Source organism: Astyanax mexicanus, chromosome 4 (assembly GCF_023375975.1).
Source record: "Astyanax mexicanus isolate ESR-SI-001 chromosome 4, AstMex3_surface, whole genome shotgun sequence".
NCBI lineage: Eukaryota > Metazoa > Chordata > Actinopteri > Characiformes > Acestrorhamphidae > Astyanax > Astyanax mexicanus.
The window spans coordinates 11,262,128-11,279,626 of NC_064411.1; the positions used below are offsets into that span (position 1 = coordinate 11,262,128).

Consider the following 17,499-nt stretch of genomic DNA (forward strand, 5'->3'; position numbering starts at 1 on the left):
GAGATGTGCTTCTCAACACCAGCGCCCATGCGTGGAAACATTTTTTATTTATTTATTGTTTTTTATGGTAATTCTGTTCTTTTTGGTTGCATTAAAAAAACAGGAACCCCTTGCCATTATTTCTGAGTATTACAAATGCGTAAATGACAGCTGATGATAATGAAAGTAATTATAAGTTAGCAATAATAAAAAAATAAGGTTTATAATCACCCTAATAACCCAAAACTGTCTCCTGATATTTTGATTCAGGCTTTCCAAATATTCTACCGAAAGCATGTTTAAATATGGGGCTTTTTCTAGCAATTTTATATTTAAAAATTAAATATGCACTAGGATAATACGGTTTGACAGGGTAGCAAAACTCGACAGACACCGGATGGACGCCTAGTTCGAATCCCAGTCGTGGTTTTATTCTCTTAATGTTTTTTTTTTTCATAATGGCAATTAATGTTATTATTTTTTACATATATATTAATGTAGCCTACATATTTCTACGTATTTCCTGTAATATATTATTTAACAAATACTAATTGATAACATTTGTATAGGCCTAGAAACACGTTGTATTGGCTAAATAATAAATTTTCTTTATTCACACTCTGTCTGGCCCTGTTACCTGCAGAGGATAATTAGGTAATTCAAAACACCTGCTTATTGCATATCTTATTCACAGAGTGCATATAGCACAATGGGTTTAAAAAAATAATTATTAACTATTTCATAAATGTTCACAGCACAAGTTATCTTTACTCAAGAGATGCCTGCTTGAATAATTGGCATACATCTTTCCAAGACTGTAAAATACATTTTAGCTAAAGAGCACTTCTCTTTTCACTACACTGAATTCATGTTTGCCAAATAAAGCTAAATGTTAAAGACATACATTAAAAAAAGGACTGAATTTTATTATTTTACCTGGGCGCACATTGGTAAAAGTGAAGTGGCTCAATTAATGTAATAAACACAAACATTAAAAAGAAATAGGTACTTTTGATATCTTAAATCCTCGTTCAGCAATATTAATGTGATTTATCAGCTTTCTGAATCCTACCGTCCATCGTCTGCACTAATCACCAGGAACTAAGCTCTTAACGACAGGTCAAGAGCTGTAGTTGGAACGACGCAGCTGAACCACGGTAGTTGCGAACATTCGCTGGAACCACGGTTCTGGGAAACACCTGAGTAGCTTAACTAAGTGCTGCACTATGCAAGTTACTAACGTGGTTACCTCCATAGTTCCAACCACGCTTTTGGGAAACACCTGCGTCGCAGCTGCATCGTCCAGACTAAGTAAGTTGCTAACGTAGTTAGCAACTACGCTTTTGGGAAACGTACCCCAGATGTCTTCTGTTTTATCCAAATTTTATTTTGCTCCTGCTACATCTTCATGAATTTTATAATCCGGAACTCTTTCTGATTTCTTACGATTACTGTGATGTCGTCATCAGCAAAGTCTGTAAGTTTAAAAGATTCTTTACCTAAAGACATCAATTCCTTTAATTCTGGTATAATTTTTAATTTTATTTAAAAGAGGACTAACTTTTAACACACACATAATACTGCACTTAAAGGGCAGCCTTGTTTTACTCCTCTATGTGTCTTAAATTATTTTAAAATACCCTTTAACATTAACTTGAGCTTCTGATTTTTCATATAATAACTTGATCTTATGGAGGAAATTTGGTGGAAAACCACAGTGCTGCAAATCATTCCATAAATATTCCCTGGAAAAAAAGCCTTTTTCTAATCTAAAGTAATTATATAAAATTCCTTATCATTATTTAAATGTATTCATTTATTATAAATCAAGGTAATCACAGATTTATAGAACAATTCATTCATTTTTCCATCTCTAATACCTTCATTAAAATAATTTTGTAATAAACTTATAATTTCATTTATACAGGATTATACATTTTGCAGGTTAACAATTTCTTCCTTTGTAATTGGTTGACATTGACGAGAGGTCCTCTGCTTGTAATTTTGAACAGCCTGATTAATGATTGTGAATTTTTTTGTTTCCTGTGTAGTTTCTGTTTTTCTTTTTTGTTTTCTATTACATTCCCATGCTCATCTCTAATCCATTTAATTATCTGCGTGACATTAAGTTCTCTAAAAAGTGTCATTTTAATAACTCGATCTTGAGCTGTGTTAACATTATTCATTATAAATTGATAGATTTGATAAATTTATAGATTAACCTTCCAGGAATCAATTATCTGTAATTAATTATTTCAAACAATTGATTATAGAATAATAAACCAATTCCATCAGCTTTACATTCTCCAATAGAAAAGAAGGAATAACCATTATCCCATATTTTTTTGGATTTTCTATATCTTCATATGTATTTAGTTTTGTTTACTGTAAACACAACACACCAAATCTCTGCTTTTTTTTCTTTTAAATATACAAAATTTCTCATTCCTGTTCTTTTTATACTGAATCCCCCAACACTGCATAGTGCAATATTAAATCAGACAGAGGAGATAAAGAAATGTTTATTTCTTTTATTTTTCTTAGTGTACCGTTCATTCTGCTTCTAACCTCCTTTTTTAGGTTTACTCTTCCGTTTCGTTTCGTTGGTGCAGCAGCCCCTGTGCGTATGTTTGGTGGTAGATCTGGTCATAGATGGAAGAAGAGGTGATGAAGAAGGAGGAGGAACTTGGTTTGCTTGTGTTTCGGCTGCTGCAGACTCGTGCTCCTCGCTGCTGTCTCCTTCAGACGAGGTGCTGGTGTTCGGATTTCCTCCGTCTGTCTCTCCGCTGCTGCTGCTGCTTCCGCTGCTACTTAAATCTTCATGATGACGGTCATTTCCATCCTCTACTCTTTCACTTCCATTGTAGAGAGCTTCACTTGGACCTGGTTCCTCCACTGCGTCTGGTTGAACTCGGTTTGGGTGACTGATCGTTGGACGTGTTATTAGAGGGATTTAATTTCTTCAGAAACTACTTCCTCTTTTTGTTTCCACTTACTGTCCACACAGTCACCATTATTAAAATACACACCTAAAATTTTTATCTGCTCTTTATCTGGAACATCGACTCTGAACTTCTTTCTTTGATCCCCAATCCACACACATTCATTTAGCCATATTAAGCTTTACACCAGAAACTTTTTCATAAAATGTATAATATTCCATTATAAGGTCTAAGTCTTTTTTTGTAATAAAAACTGTAATATCATCTGCATAAGCTGTGATTTTAACTAAATAATCTCCTCTTTTAATACCTTGTATTCTTTCATCATTATGGCTAGAACGTAAAGGGCAGAACTCAGAGGATAATCTTATTTTATTCCTCCTATCGGCCTCTGTTTGCTTTGCTCCACTCATCCATCAAGTTTTTCTGAGTTAAAGTTTGTTGAATTTTTAAGAGTGCAGGTACGTAACAGTTTTAGATTTTATCCTGACGTTTTTTTTTTTTTTCATCTGACTTCATGATCAACATTCAACCTGAAATGAATTTCTATTGACGTTGGTGATCAGCTGGATAGTGAAGCTTTTATCCTCCAGTTAGACCAGGAGCTCACCACTCACCCTGCTACTCCTACCATGTCCAACTGTTAGTCCTCATTTACTTGTTTTTATTAAAAATATAACTTTATGAAATGTGATTGTAACATTAACACCATGTGAGCATTTTTTTGGTTTTACTGAAAATTGTGAAAAAAATGTTAATCCTATGAATGCTCTGTAAGTTCATATAAATCAGCAATTTCTGAACAATATCACCACAGTTTTTGACATGTTTTTCTATAATTTACATATATTTGACACACTGGACCAAAAAAAATCCATGTGATGTCAACCACCCTTATATAAAATGCAGAACATCTCAAAGACACTAGATGGAGGCAGTGCTCCTTTCTCCCAGCATTATTATCACAGTGCACACATGCAGTATAGTCACGTCAGAGTATAAAATTAACCAACTGTTTTTTATTTAAAAAAATGTATTTAAGAGGTAAATGAAATTATTTAGTGATTTTTGTTTCTAAATAGCTTATTATTATTTTTTTGTTTTGTTTTGTTTGTCATTTACCATTATGTAACCCTTAAATAAGTAATGACAGTGAGCTCAGGCTGTTTAAGGCAGTCATAGAAAACAGAATCTTCTTGAAAAACTCATGAGAACGTTATAAAATGTGGGGCAGATCATGCGCAGTGCGGGGAGGAGCACTTTTGGACGGGTAGCAGAACTCGGCAGAACACCGGTCTGAAAACTGGGGGGGTTTACAGCTGTGTGGGAGAAACTTCAGACTCATGAATATTCAAACATTCCATTCAACCGTGTAATATGATTGGCTGACGAACAATGGCTCCGCCCTCCCAGCGTCTATTCGCTGAGAGAGTTAGGGGGCGGGGCTTAGAGAGAGAGCGGTGTGACGCAGTGAGGAGGAAGTGAAAGTAAGTTCAGTCTCCGCCATTAGAAGAGGACAGAAGTCTGGATTCACTCGGTAAGTTCAGAACTGAAGAGAATGTAGAACAGAACCGTGTAGCTTAAAGTCAGAACCGGTTCTAAAGGTTCCTAAGATCCAGAACCGGTTCTTTAAGCTCAGCTCAGTGTCCGATTCCACTGGAAGAACCAGGATCAGCATGGAGATCTGAACCGGGCCTGGATCAGACCTGGACCTGGTCTAGATCAGACCGGCTGGAGAACAATCAGCTGTAACAGATCAATAATGCTGTAAACTGAAGAGAAATGCGCAGATATAGATTGATATTTATTGATCACAGTGTAGTTTATGCTGTTTAAAGCGCATTACTGCTTAATGTGGGCTTTGATCTGTTGGGGAGATAAAAACACGGAACTGCTATAAAGGCGTGTTTATATGCAGTAGCGCTGTTCAACCAGCAGGGGGAGCAACGGAGCTCAAGATCACGTGGTGTGTTAGTGTTTTTAATCCTGCTGTTTTATATTATACTTAAATAATCTCTCTATTCTGATTCAGTAACATAATAATAATATTAATTATAATAGAACAGTGTGTATATTTATAATGTTGTGTAATGAAGTAATATTACTAATAATAATTAAATTATAATCATTATAATAACAGTAAATGTTTCTGTAATCTGTAGAATAATGTGTAATGAGGGTAAATCACACTGTTATGTATCGTTCTCTGTTTGGTTTGTTTTGTTAGTTTATCAGGTTTTGTTTAATGCAGTTCTGATGATAATGTCATTACTGTAAGAATAAAGGTTTTATTGTAACGGCTGATCTGTTCTCAGGGGTCGGTGTCGGCAGTGTTCAGCTGTGTGTGAATGAAGAAGAGTAAATGATGGATCTTCAGAACTCCAGCAGTGGAGGAGGACCTCCTGTCCTAAAGTGAGTAAATTAAGTGATGGGTTTAATATGTAAAGTAGTTTTGTATTGTAATGGTTTCAGCTCTAATCCTGGAGCTGTGATCTGCATATTTTACAGTTTTAAAATATTGAGAACAGAGTTTCTCCTGGACCAGAGTCAGAACCCTGTGCTGTATTTAAAAACAGAGAAACGCTTAACAAACCAGCCAGTTATTCTTATAGTAGAATGTGTTTCTAATCTGTATTTAAAGTAAATATCTGCCTTTAATATCTATTCGTTAATATTAATAATATGTTTCCTTCTGGCACAGTAACAGTATTAGGTGGTTGCTGTAGTGATATTATGCTGTTGCTAGGTGGTTGCATATTTATGTTAAAAAATATGGTCCATATTTTTTAACATAAAAGTGACGATTTGCTCAAAATCTGGATCGGATTAGTCTGTAGTGAAAGTGATCTTTGGACCAGATCCATTGTGAGGATCCGTCTCGGATTTTACCACACGCTGTCTGGGTTTACATTAGTATTAGAAATGAGGAAATCCTGATGTGCTGCATTTATATAGATCAGATGGAAGTGCCTGGGTTTGATATTAAAGCTGTGGAATGAAGAAAGACTTGTTCTATTCTAGGCCTGGACAATAATTTGATATCTGTATTTATTGCGATAAGAAATGTTTCAATAATGGGGACATCATTTTTGTGGTATATCGATATGTATTATTTACACGGACAGGCATTTTTTACTGGTGTAAGCTCGCCCCAGAGTTGAACACAGTCTCCGTAGCTGAGCTATGTCTGTGCGTGATGACGTAATTACACAGGCACGTATTCAGATAGGCTAGGCTAGGCTAGGTTAGATTTGGCTAGGCTAGGCTAGGCACCCCAGCAAACATGCCCACACTGGGCCAATGAGGGCCCAATATGGGCCAACACATCGGCCCCGTATGGACAGCCCACATCGGGCCATTGGGGATTTGCACGTCGGTGCAGTATCGCCCCCATATGGGCAGCCCACTTAGGGCCAACGGAGATTTGCTCATCGGGACGGCACCAGCACCATGGCGTCGGCCCATTTCAGGCAGCCCACATTGGGCCAATGGAGATTTGCTCACCAGTATAGCGTCGGCCCCACGGCGTGGGCCCTTTTCAGGCAGCCCACATTTGGCCAGCGAAGATTTACTCCTCTATGCAAAATCAACACCAAAGCATTGGCCCATTGGGCCAACAGAGATTTGCAGAGCTCTAACACACACATACACACACACACTGACTCATGCCCTCAGTGGAAAACCAATTGTGGCCCCAAATTTTTAGAACTGTGCAATATTGAACAGAGAACACTTTTCAAGGAAGAAAATTTAAAGCTGTGCTATTGGCACTTTGACATTTTTTGCAACTGGCTGTAAAACAATTAAATAAATAACACAATTTAAAGTGTATAGTAAATTAATAAATTTATTACAAAGTATCATGTATAAAATATAAACAACACACAACATTATTTAAGTAAATTACTTAATAATAAATCCCGAATTTATATTGTAGCATGTAGATAAACATGTACTCCATAAATATCTCCATTTGCAAAAACAGTATTTATAATAAACAGTATGATATAAATATCAAACATAATACAAAATAACAAAGAATTATACAACTTAAATTAATATATATATATATATATATATATATATATATATATATATATATATATATATATAAACATCAATAAAAACAGCAAATCATATTCTTGAATAAATACTTAAATGCACTAGACTGATGTAGTAGATGAATAATAAACTGATACTATTATTGCTACTGGAACAAAGCCTCTGGGGTGGGTTTCCCGAAAACGATCAACCTTAGTGAATAACGAACGAGCTAACAAATGACGTGAGTAAAGAACGAGCCAGTTCTGCGAGTGTTTCCAAAAGAGCTTCGCAAGGTGAAAATTAACAAAGGAGGTTAAAGAGCGTCTTTGTTGACTCCTCCCCTGAAACAGCGCACTCAATCGATCCACAAATATCGATTATTATGCAGTATTTATTCAGTACTACACCCTAAAAATGTAAAAAAGTGTTGTAATCATCAATATTATACATATTTTGAAATTTAAAATTACAAAAGGATGTACTTTGGCATTAATAAAATACTCCTACAGATACATATGGCTAAATAAATAAGTCATATGTTTATATATAAATGTTTAATAAACATTAAACTTAAAACTATTATTGTTAATATATTATATTAATAGATATTGTACTAATATTATTAATAGTAATATTGATAATAATATTAATTTATTATTATTATAATTATTAATAATATAAAAATAATATAATAATACATATACATATATTCCGGTGTGTGTGTGTGTGTATATATATATATATATATATATATATATATATATATATATATATATATATATATATATATATACACACACACACACACACACACACTCTGTAAAGCTCCAGCTCATCCTAAATCAACATCTCAGTTGGGTTTAGGTCAGGGGATTGTAAAGGCCATGCACCTCTTTGTTAACTAGATAATTCCATATGCGTCAATTAATTGTTTTCATAGTTTTAATATTAATCGACAATGTAAAAAAAATAAATAAATAAAAAATGAGACGTGTCAACTTTTGACTGGTATTTATATATTTGCAAGCTGACACACCCCAGAGTTTGCCCAGATGAACGGACACAATGTTGGTTAGAAGCACCTAAATAAAGAATAATATTAAATATTACCTGCACATTCACCGATACCCTTTACAATACGTGTAGGTGTGAGTAAAGACACTGCAGGCGTCCCCTGCACCGGACCTACAGTACCAGGGATTTTCCCAATAGCATGGAAATATATTGTATTGTGTCCCGGGCTGGTGGGAAGTGTATATAAGTGTGTGTATGGCACATAACAGCCTGATTACAGAATCCACGGACTTGGTGACTTTGCAGCTTTGCTTAGACCGTGAGCATCATCTGCAGGAATCTGGATTTTTAATAATTTATGGGTTTGATTGGTCAATTCCAGTATGCCCAGTTAGACTACACAGAGAAAGTTGGCATTATAATATAATATAATATAATATAATATAATATAATATATAATATAATATAATATAATATAATATAATATATAATATAATATAATTTAATATAATATATAATATAATATATGATATAATATAATATAATAATATTAATTATTATAATAATAATTATATATATAATATAATTGATTATAATTAATAGTAACATAATATAATTGCTTCAAGCAGGGAAATTATAATTTTTCTCCCTCAAAATTGGCGGTCCCTGGTGTTTAAGGTGCTGAACTGCAAGTAGAGATCCCCTAAAGAAGCTCTTAAGAATAACGACTGGGTGAGGGCACTCGTTAATCTGCGAGCGAGTTTACGTAGTACTTTAGTTACGCACGGGTTTGGGAAACACTCTTTAATTAACGATCAATCTTAAGTACGAGTTAACGAAGTTCTTAGCGTAACGAAGCTTTCAGGAAACCCACCCCTGATCTCTATTATTAATTTTATTCCTCTTGCTTGTAGACTTGGAACCAAAATGATTATAATAATTGAATATAACATTAGTTTTTGCATTAAGGTTTTTATCTCACAGCAATAATAATGAAGGAGAAAATAGATGTACTTTACATAAATAGAACAGATATAGTTAATCATAATATCAAAAAGGAATATTGTTTATGCATTAATATAGCATAGATCATAAATTAACTATTTTTTTGAAGAGACTGCATGAGACGATGCTTCCGTCCACCTGAACGGTCCCGTGCATTCCAAAGCCAAACCTTTGCAACCTGCTCGATCTCTGCATCCTTTGGTGGTGACATGATTGATCTCCTCACGGCCTCTTAAAATAATAATATAGAGATATGAGAATGCAGTCAGGTAAATACTACATCTGTTAGTGTCTTTTCATGTACAATGCTTAATTTTAGAGAAATTTGCAGACTGTATTTGATTACAGTGATTCTTATATAGTGATAGTTATTTGAATTAGAATTTCTTCAGGCTATTCATGGTGAAACATAAATAGCCTTTACAGTCACTGTGTGTGACTGGTAGTTACATTCTATAAACATGTGATGTGGCCGATATCAGGATATCAGGTTCACAAAAATACCAAAACTTTTTAAAATGATATCTTTCCCTTAGCTTAACTGGCTAGCTTTCCATTAGCTTAACTGGCTAGCTTTCCATTAGCTTAACTGGCTAGCTTTCCCTTAGCTTAACTGGCTAGCTTTCCCTTAGCTTAACTGGCTAGCTTTCCCTTAGCTTAACTGGCTAGCTTTCCCTTAGCTTAACTGGCTAGCTTTCCCTTAGCTTAACTGGCTAGCTTTCCCTTAGCTTAACTGGCTATCTTTCCCTTAGCTTAACTGGCTATCTTTCCCTTATCTTAACTGGCTAGCTTTCCCTTAGCTTAACTGGCTAGCTTTCCCTTAGCTTAACTGGCTAGCTTTCCCTTAGCTTAACTGGCTAGCTTTCCCTTAGCTTAACTGGCTAGCTTTCCCTTAGCTTAACTGGCTAGCTTTCCCTTAGCTTAACTGGCTAGCTTTCCCTTAGCTTAACTGGCTATCTTTCCCTTAGCTTAACTGGCTAGCTTTCCCTTAGCTTAACTGGCTAGCTTTCCCTTAGCTTAACTGGCTATCTTTCCCTTAGCTTAACTGGCTATCTTTCCCTTAGCTTAACTGGCTAGCTTTCCCTTGGCTTAACTGGCTATCTTTCCCTTGGCTTAACTGGCTAGCTTTCCCTTGGCTTAACTGGCTATCTTTCCCTTAGCTTAACTGGCTAGCTTTCCCTTAGCTTAACTGGCTATCTTTCCCTTAGCTTAACTGGCTAGCTTTCCCTTTGCTTAACTGGCTATCTTTCCCTTAGCTTAAGTGGCAAAAAATAGAAAAGCGTATAGTAGAACAGAAATTATAACTTACCTTTCAGTCACTTTGACAGACCAAAGTCACTCACTGACTTTGCCTTTAAGCTTGATCGTTGCTCTGTGGTAAAGGCACGTGCAGGGAGGGGGGAGGGGAGGGGGGTGGATTCGTTGGTTACATGATCCTCACAATTAAATATCACATGCAAAAATTAAAAATATGTAACTTTTATAACCTTGCTGGCTTACACAAAGTGTATAGTCAAGCACAAAAACATTTATAATTTAATATTTTTATTTATTTATTATCAGCACTACCAATAATAAAGGTGAGATTATGAATCAGCACCATGGAGCAAATTCGTAGCTATCCAAAATATTAAATAAAAATATTTTTATAAATAAAAATGTATAGCTATACAGTATATGTCTTGAAAAATATGAGATGTTACTATGTGTGTGTGTGTGTGTGTGTGCCCCTCCAAAGGTCTCTGCACAACTCTGCTGTGGTACCTTGATTTTTCTCCACTTTTGGTTTAGAAAATCTTTCAGAGCTGATACTACATTTCACACAGTGTTGCTCCTATCCACTAAGCTAGCTAATCTACCTAGCTCTCACAGACAAAAACAATAAAAAATATTCAGATACCCTTCATATGAACTTGTTATGACACAAACTTTCAGATTGTAAAATATTGTATGGTAAATTTGGGCTGACCCAGAGTAACCTAGCATAGGATTTGTGTGGGCATGCTCACATATGTGTGCGTGCTGCCCACATATAACCCACAATGCCTACAGTGTGTAAATGGTGCAGGCTGAATTAGGGCTGACCCACAGTGGCCCTGCATGAGATTTGTGTGCACATGCCAAAGTGCAGGTTGCCGACATATAACCCATACCGGGTATGAAATGGTGCAGGCTGAATTTGGGCTGACCCACACTGGCTCTGCATGGGAATTGTGTGGGCATGCTAAACTGTGCTTTGCCCACATATATCCCACACTGGCCCTTCAGGGTGTGAAATGGAGCAGGCTAAATGTGGGCTGACCCACTGTGGGCCTGCCTGGGATTTGTGTGGGTGCATCAAAGTGTTGGCTGTCCAAATAATTCCCACACTGGGCCTACAGGGGCATTAATGCACTGGACCAGTTTAGGCTAGCCCACAGCGGCCTTTTATAGGATTTGAGTGGGCCAGCCAATGAACAGGCTGCCCACAGAAAACCCATGTTGGGCCTGTTTGGAATTTTAATGGGCTAGCCCCTGCCCACAGTGCCCGCACTTAGCCCACGAAGGGCCGATGTGTAGCTTTTTGCTGGGTAATAATGCACTCCATATATGCAGGATTAAAGTAAAATAAATTATACTGGACATAAACATGTATAAAATGTCTCTAGAAGATATATAATAGGAAATGAAAACAGTGTGAATTTTTCTTTTGCTTAAAACAGCAAGAAAGTACTACCCTGAATGTGATAATTAGGGGTGGGTGATATGGCTCCATATTTCAGGGTAATATAGTTCATGATGTTCAAAAATATTGGCAACATTTCTGGAGCTGTGATTGTATGCAGATAAATTATCCCATAAATGGTCCTACACCTGAATAAAAAAAGTAATATTATCTAATTTCTAGAACATAAAAACAGGAAGGGGTAGGTCGAGACTCTTCATCAAGCATATACATTTAATACAGGCTTTTTCTGCTTCCGGTCACTGAAATTATTGTATTGAAAAACTAAATATTTGATTATAAAAGGTGAGGGGTAGAGATATACTGCAAGTCAGAAAATTACAAAGATATTTATAAGATAAAATGAGATACACTTTGTTAGAGCAGTATGACATATTTACAGCTAGTGCTGGACGATATGGCCAAAATTTATATCACGATACATTCCTTAATTTCGGTCAATACAATATAATTTCGATATCGATATAAATATTTGGAAGGCCTCAGAAAAACTGTTAGGAATCCCTGCAATGGAAATCTGTACCTATTACTGTCTTTAAAGCCTCCTCTCATAAAAAACTGTATAATACTTTAGAAATTAAAAAATGGTCAGAATGAATTAATGCTCACCTTTATTTGCATGTAGCAATATAAAAACCTGACATCTCTGTCAAACACAAACCAATAACCTATTTACATTTTACCAATATAAATAACTTTACATTACAACAGAGGCAGAGCTTCTTATCCTTTTGTAAACATATTTAACAGATCAAAACAAAAGTGCCTCATCCAGGATAAAGAATGCAGAAAGCCTTCATTTATATAAAAGGAACACGATATCACCGTCAAATAAACAAACCTATATCAACTATAAATAACTTAGATACAACATAAACTACATAAGTGCTTCAGCCAGAATAAGGAAGATATTGTGTGTAGTGAAACTGCTTGAGGTGGTGGAACAGATTAGATGCATTACCGTTGCTAGTCAACTCCACTTTCCGGCACAATTGGGAGCAAGCTGAAGTTTATCAGACCTTTGAAAGCCGAACCACTGAATTAGACCTGCCTCCCTCAACTATCTCTCCTGTTTAATCACTTGTGGAAGCATCAGGTGTGCTCATTCTGCATCTAAAATCTAAAATTCTGCATCAGGGCCGAGCCTAATCGAGGAACTCGGTTCGGCCGCACTGCGCTCCGCTCGGCTTCATAGCGGGAGGTTCTAGGTGTGGACCGGAGCGCAGCCGAGCTTCAAGTTTTAGTAGTACGGATTATAGTGTAAAGTGTGATACTACTAAAGTAGTAGTATAACACTGTATTCAGTGCTCAGGACAGCAGCAGTGTTTCTGCTACATACATTTTGCAGCTGCAGCCTGCTGACAGTCAAGATACAACTACATATTAATATGTCTGTGAATTTATAATGGGATAAAAGTACTGAAGCCTTTATTGTAGTATGAAGGTGTCCCAGTATTTTTCTCCATATAGTGTAACTAATGTAGGTAATTCTTTTTGGTTAATTGACCTGCTTTTATTTTAATACACAAATTTTTTTTTCTTTGTTTTTCCAGAATAAACAACCAGGATATTTAATAAAGAGCAGTGTTAAACTGCTGAAAGAGGTGAAGCACAAGCCATCCAGAAGAATCTCCTGAAAACGCAGAAATTGTTTGCTACATTTCACAGACAGATGGAGCCAAGTCCCGACATGGAGAAACATCAGAACTCTGTCAAGAGTTTTACTAAACAGAGTGATATCAAAATACACCAGCGCATTCACACAGGAGAGAAACCGTATCACTGTTTCGACTGTGGGAAGAGTTTTACTACACAGAGTCATCTCAAACTGCATCAGCGCATTCACACAGGAGAGAAACCGTATTACTGTTTCGACTGTGGGAAGAGTTTTACTGAACAGAGTAAACTCAAAATACACCAGCGCATTCACACAGGAGAGAAACCGTATTACTGTTTCGACTGTGGGAAGAGTTTTACTGAACAGAGTAAACTCAAAATACACCAGCGCATTCACACAGGAGAGAAACCGTATCACTGCTCAGACTGTGGGAAGAGTTTTACTCAACAGAGTAATCTCAAACTGCATCAGCGCATTCACACAGGAGAGAAACCGTATCACTGTTCAGACTGTGGGAAGAGTTTTACTACACAGAGTCATCTCAAACTGCATCAGCGCATTCACACAGGAGAGAAACCGTACTACTGTTTCGACTGTGGGAAGAGTTTTACTGAACAGAGTAAACTCAAAAATCACCAGCGCATTCACACAGGAGAGAAACCGTATCACTGCTCAGACTGTGGGAAGAGTTTTACTAGACAGAGTGATCTCAAAAATCACCAGCGCATTCACACAGGAGAGAAATCGTATCACTGCTCAGACTGTGGGAAGAGTTTTACTAGACAGAGTGATCTCAAAAATCACCAGCGCATTCACACAGGAGAGAAACCGTATCACTGCTCAGACTGTGGGAAGAGTTTTACTCAACAGAGTCATCTCAAAATACACCAGCGCATTCACACAGGAGAGAAACCGTATCACTGCTCAGACTGTGATAAGTGTTTTACTACACAGAGTGATCTCAAAATACATCAACGCATTCACACAGGAGAGAAACCGTATCACTGTTTCGACTGTGGGAAGAGTTTTACTACACAGAGTCATCTCAAACTGCACCAGCGCATTCACACAGGAGAGAAACCGTATTACTGTTTCGACTGTGATAAGTGTTTTACTACACAGAGTCATCTCAAACTGCACCAGCGCATTCACACAGGAGAGAAACCGTATCACTGTTCAGACTGTGGGAAGAGTTTTACTTTACAGAGTGAACTTATATTACATCAGTGCATTCACAAAAGATAGAAAAGTATCCCAAATCTGTTCCTCTGCCATAAAAAATGCAAACCTTAAATCTTTCAGACAGCCAAAAACACCTCATCATGCACAAAATCTTCACTCTGTTACAAGAACTTCATTTAAAAATGGCTTTTTACAGGTTCAGAAAAATGAATCTTATCCAGAGATGATGTTTACTGAATTTCATGCTGTGTTTTTATGTATGTTTGTATACCTACATTAGTTAATGCCTGCAGAGCTCTTCAACACTTAGTGTTGTGTTTTAAGAAGTTTTTACACACAGAATCATAAATGGTACCACTAACAGCATAAACTAGGAACATACATTTTTACAATTTTTTCAGTGATATGCTGAATAAATAGTAAAGCGATGATGCTAGCTCAGAGTAAAATCGTATATTAAATCTCAGCATTAGCTTTAGAACTAATAATAAACAAAAGTGAGGATTTTATCATTCTGGGACATTTTTAGGTTTAAAAATTGAATATGCTTTGCCATAAGTAGGAAATGATCATTTGGTCAACTTATGTCATTTACAGCCTTAACACATTCTCAATTGTTTACATATAAAAACTTTCTTTATTTTTTCCTCCACTCCACGTTTGTAGTTTGTAGTTGGAGCGAGGGCACTGCCAGTGTTTGCTCCAGATGTTAGATTAGCATTACTTAGTCTTTTAAAATTTAGATGTCGTAGTTTAAAGGAGTAGAGTATTCTTAGGAGTAGAGAATATTCTTAGCTTGCAACAAAAGGCCAACAAAATCCTTTTCAGAGTTAAAAAAAAAAAAAAAAAAACGGTCTAGCTGTAGTTTCCATACTGAAAGCAACACTCAGCAGGCTATGCAGCAGTAAGACTGCAGGATCCTTGATTCCCTCTACTGCACATGTGTCAAACACAAGGCCCGCGGGCCAAATGTGGCCACATCCAAGCGAGAGCTTGTAAGATCTTAGTGTCTATAATAAATAGGTCAGAAGCGTTCTTTGACCAAAAACTACATTTCCCACAATGCTTGTCGATTGTATTGCCTGCGAAGTTACGGCTTACTGCCACTACACGGCAGTGTAGTCATTGATGTGGAAACCCTGCTGGAGGGAAGGCGTAACTTCGCGGGTGGAATTGAGACATACAAACGTTTATCCCATAATGTCCAGAAAAAGAGAAGCTGATGCAGACGGACGGCTGTGCTTCAAGGCGAAAGACCGGTATGCCTTTTGTGTTACGAAGAGTGTTACTGACCAAAATAAACGCTTTTTAGAAGAGATATAAGTTCTGTGTAAATATTTATAAGACAATAGCTGACAAAATCTGTTTTAATGACGTTAATAAACATCACTGTGACAGCGCTAGTCACAGTTTCACCTCAGCAAAGGAGGAGCACGTGAATCACTTATCTAACCAGCCTGTACTGATTTCTGCCCCCAATAACCCTTTCAATAACCTCTAATAGCCTTTAATTAGTCTTCAGTAGCCTTCAACAGTCTAACCTTGCAGCCGTGGTGTGTTCACTAAACTCCGTAGTTATAAACATCCTGAGGTTAGCAGCGCGCTAACTGACCTGTTTATAATGTAATCCGAGCAGTGACTCCGTGACTCTGCTCTAAACTGCTGCTGTTAGGTGATTGGGCTGAAAGATGAACTGTAGAGAGCTGTATTACTCGGTTAGTGAGGTTAAAATCTTTATTTTCTACACAGAAGAATTTTAAAAACTGTAAAAACGCTCCAGACTGGCTCAGCTGAGCCCTGTAGCCCGTGGCTGGGCTGTAGCTCTGACTGAGTAAAGACTGCGGGCTTGTGCTGCTGCTGCTGCAGCTTCGACTAGTGGTTGTATGAGGAACTGCTAAATCTGAGGAAATGCTAAATCTATCACATGTTCTTAACAGCTCACAATTTTTAATTTTATATTTATTAAGCCTTATTTCAGTATCAAACGTTTTGATCAAAGTTAATGTAACTTGTATTTTATGTCATTTCTATTCACTTGACTAGTTTGGTTCTTGATTGATGGAGTTTTTGGATTTCATAACATGACAAATTAAAAGGATTTATGTTAATAGAGCAACAAGCAAACATTTTTTTCCATGCAACTGTAATATTTGATTTAATAAATAGTATATTGAGAGTTATTTAACATTAAGGAGTAATTACATTCATTTTATATTACATTTGGTTACATTTTATTACATTTATAAATTACATCTGGCCCTCAGAGGACAGCCAATATGCCAATGTGGCCCTCGGCCAAAATGAGTTTGACACCCCTGCTCTACTGGTTTTCTCATTGGTCTATGGTTCAGTCAGTCTGATTAAAAATCTGCAAGTTAATCTACAGGGATATTTGGTTGTGTTGTGTTGCTAAAGTTATATACTCTGTTATCTTTTCCTTATTTGGTATCATTTTGCTAAAGGGCTTTTTTTTATATCTCTAAAGGTACTAAAAATATCTAATCCATTTAGTTTATTGATTGTTTTATCCAGTACCAGCTATTATCGTTGTTTTACATCACCTTATGTATTTACTCATATTCATATCTATGTGATTCAATAAAAGGCTTTTATATTGCAAGATCTGCAATCTTATCTATTCTTTCAACTTAAGCATTTAGCCAAAAGCTTTTGTACACAGCCAAACATACATTCAAGCAACCACTATATACAGTGCCTTGCAAAAGTATTCGGCCCCCCCTTGAACTTTTCAAACTTTTGCCACATTTTAGGTTTTAAACATAAATATATGATTTTTTTTGTTTGTTTTTTTGTGAAGAATTAACAAGTGTGTAAGAATACGGAGGAGTTTTGCCTTACTATGTTCATTGTTCATTGATTAAAGGGTCAACTTAGCATGATTGATTTTTTCCAGCGGAACCATGAGTTTCTGTACATGTAATCTATAGTCTGATAAGGTTGGGGTGACCGAGTTCTCGGCTGACGTATAG

At 36.4% G+C, this 17,499-nt stretch overlaps 2 protein-coding genes across 12 annotated transcripts in view; both read left to right on the top strand.

The window, feature by feature from the left end:
* LOC125801101 (NACHT, LRR and PYD domains-containing protein 12-like) overlaps nt 1-17,499 on the top strand; it is a 431,224-nt gene that overhangs the window by 155,906 nt on the left and 257,819 nt on the right. The window lies entirely within an intron of this gene.
* LOC125801243 (zinc finger protein 484-like) overlaps nt 13,218-17,499 on the top strand; it is a 111,033-nt gene continuing 106,751 nt past the window's right edge. Inside the window, exon 1 of the mRNA XM_049477663.1 lies at nt 13,218-16,181. Within this exon, the coding sequence (XP_049333620.1) occupies nt 13,382-14,572 (1,191 nt within the window). The 5' untranslated portion in view covers nt 13,218-13,381 and the 3' untranslated portion in view covers nt 14,573-16,181. The remainder of the gene's footprint in view (nt 16,182-17,499) is intronic.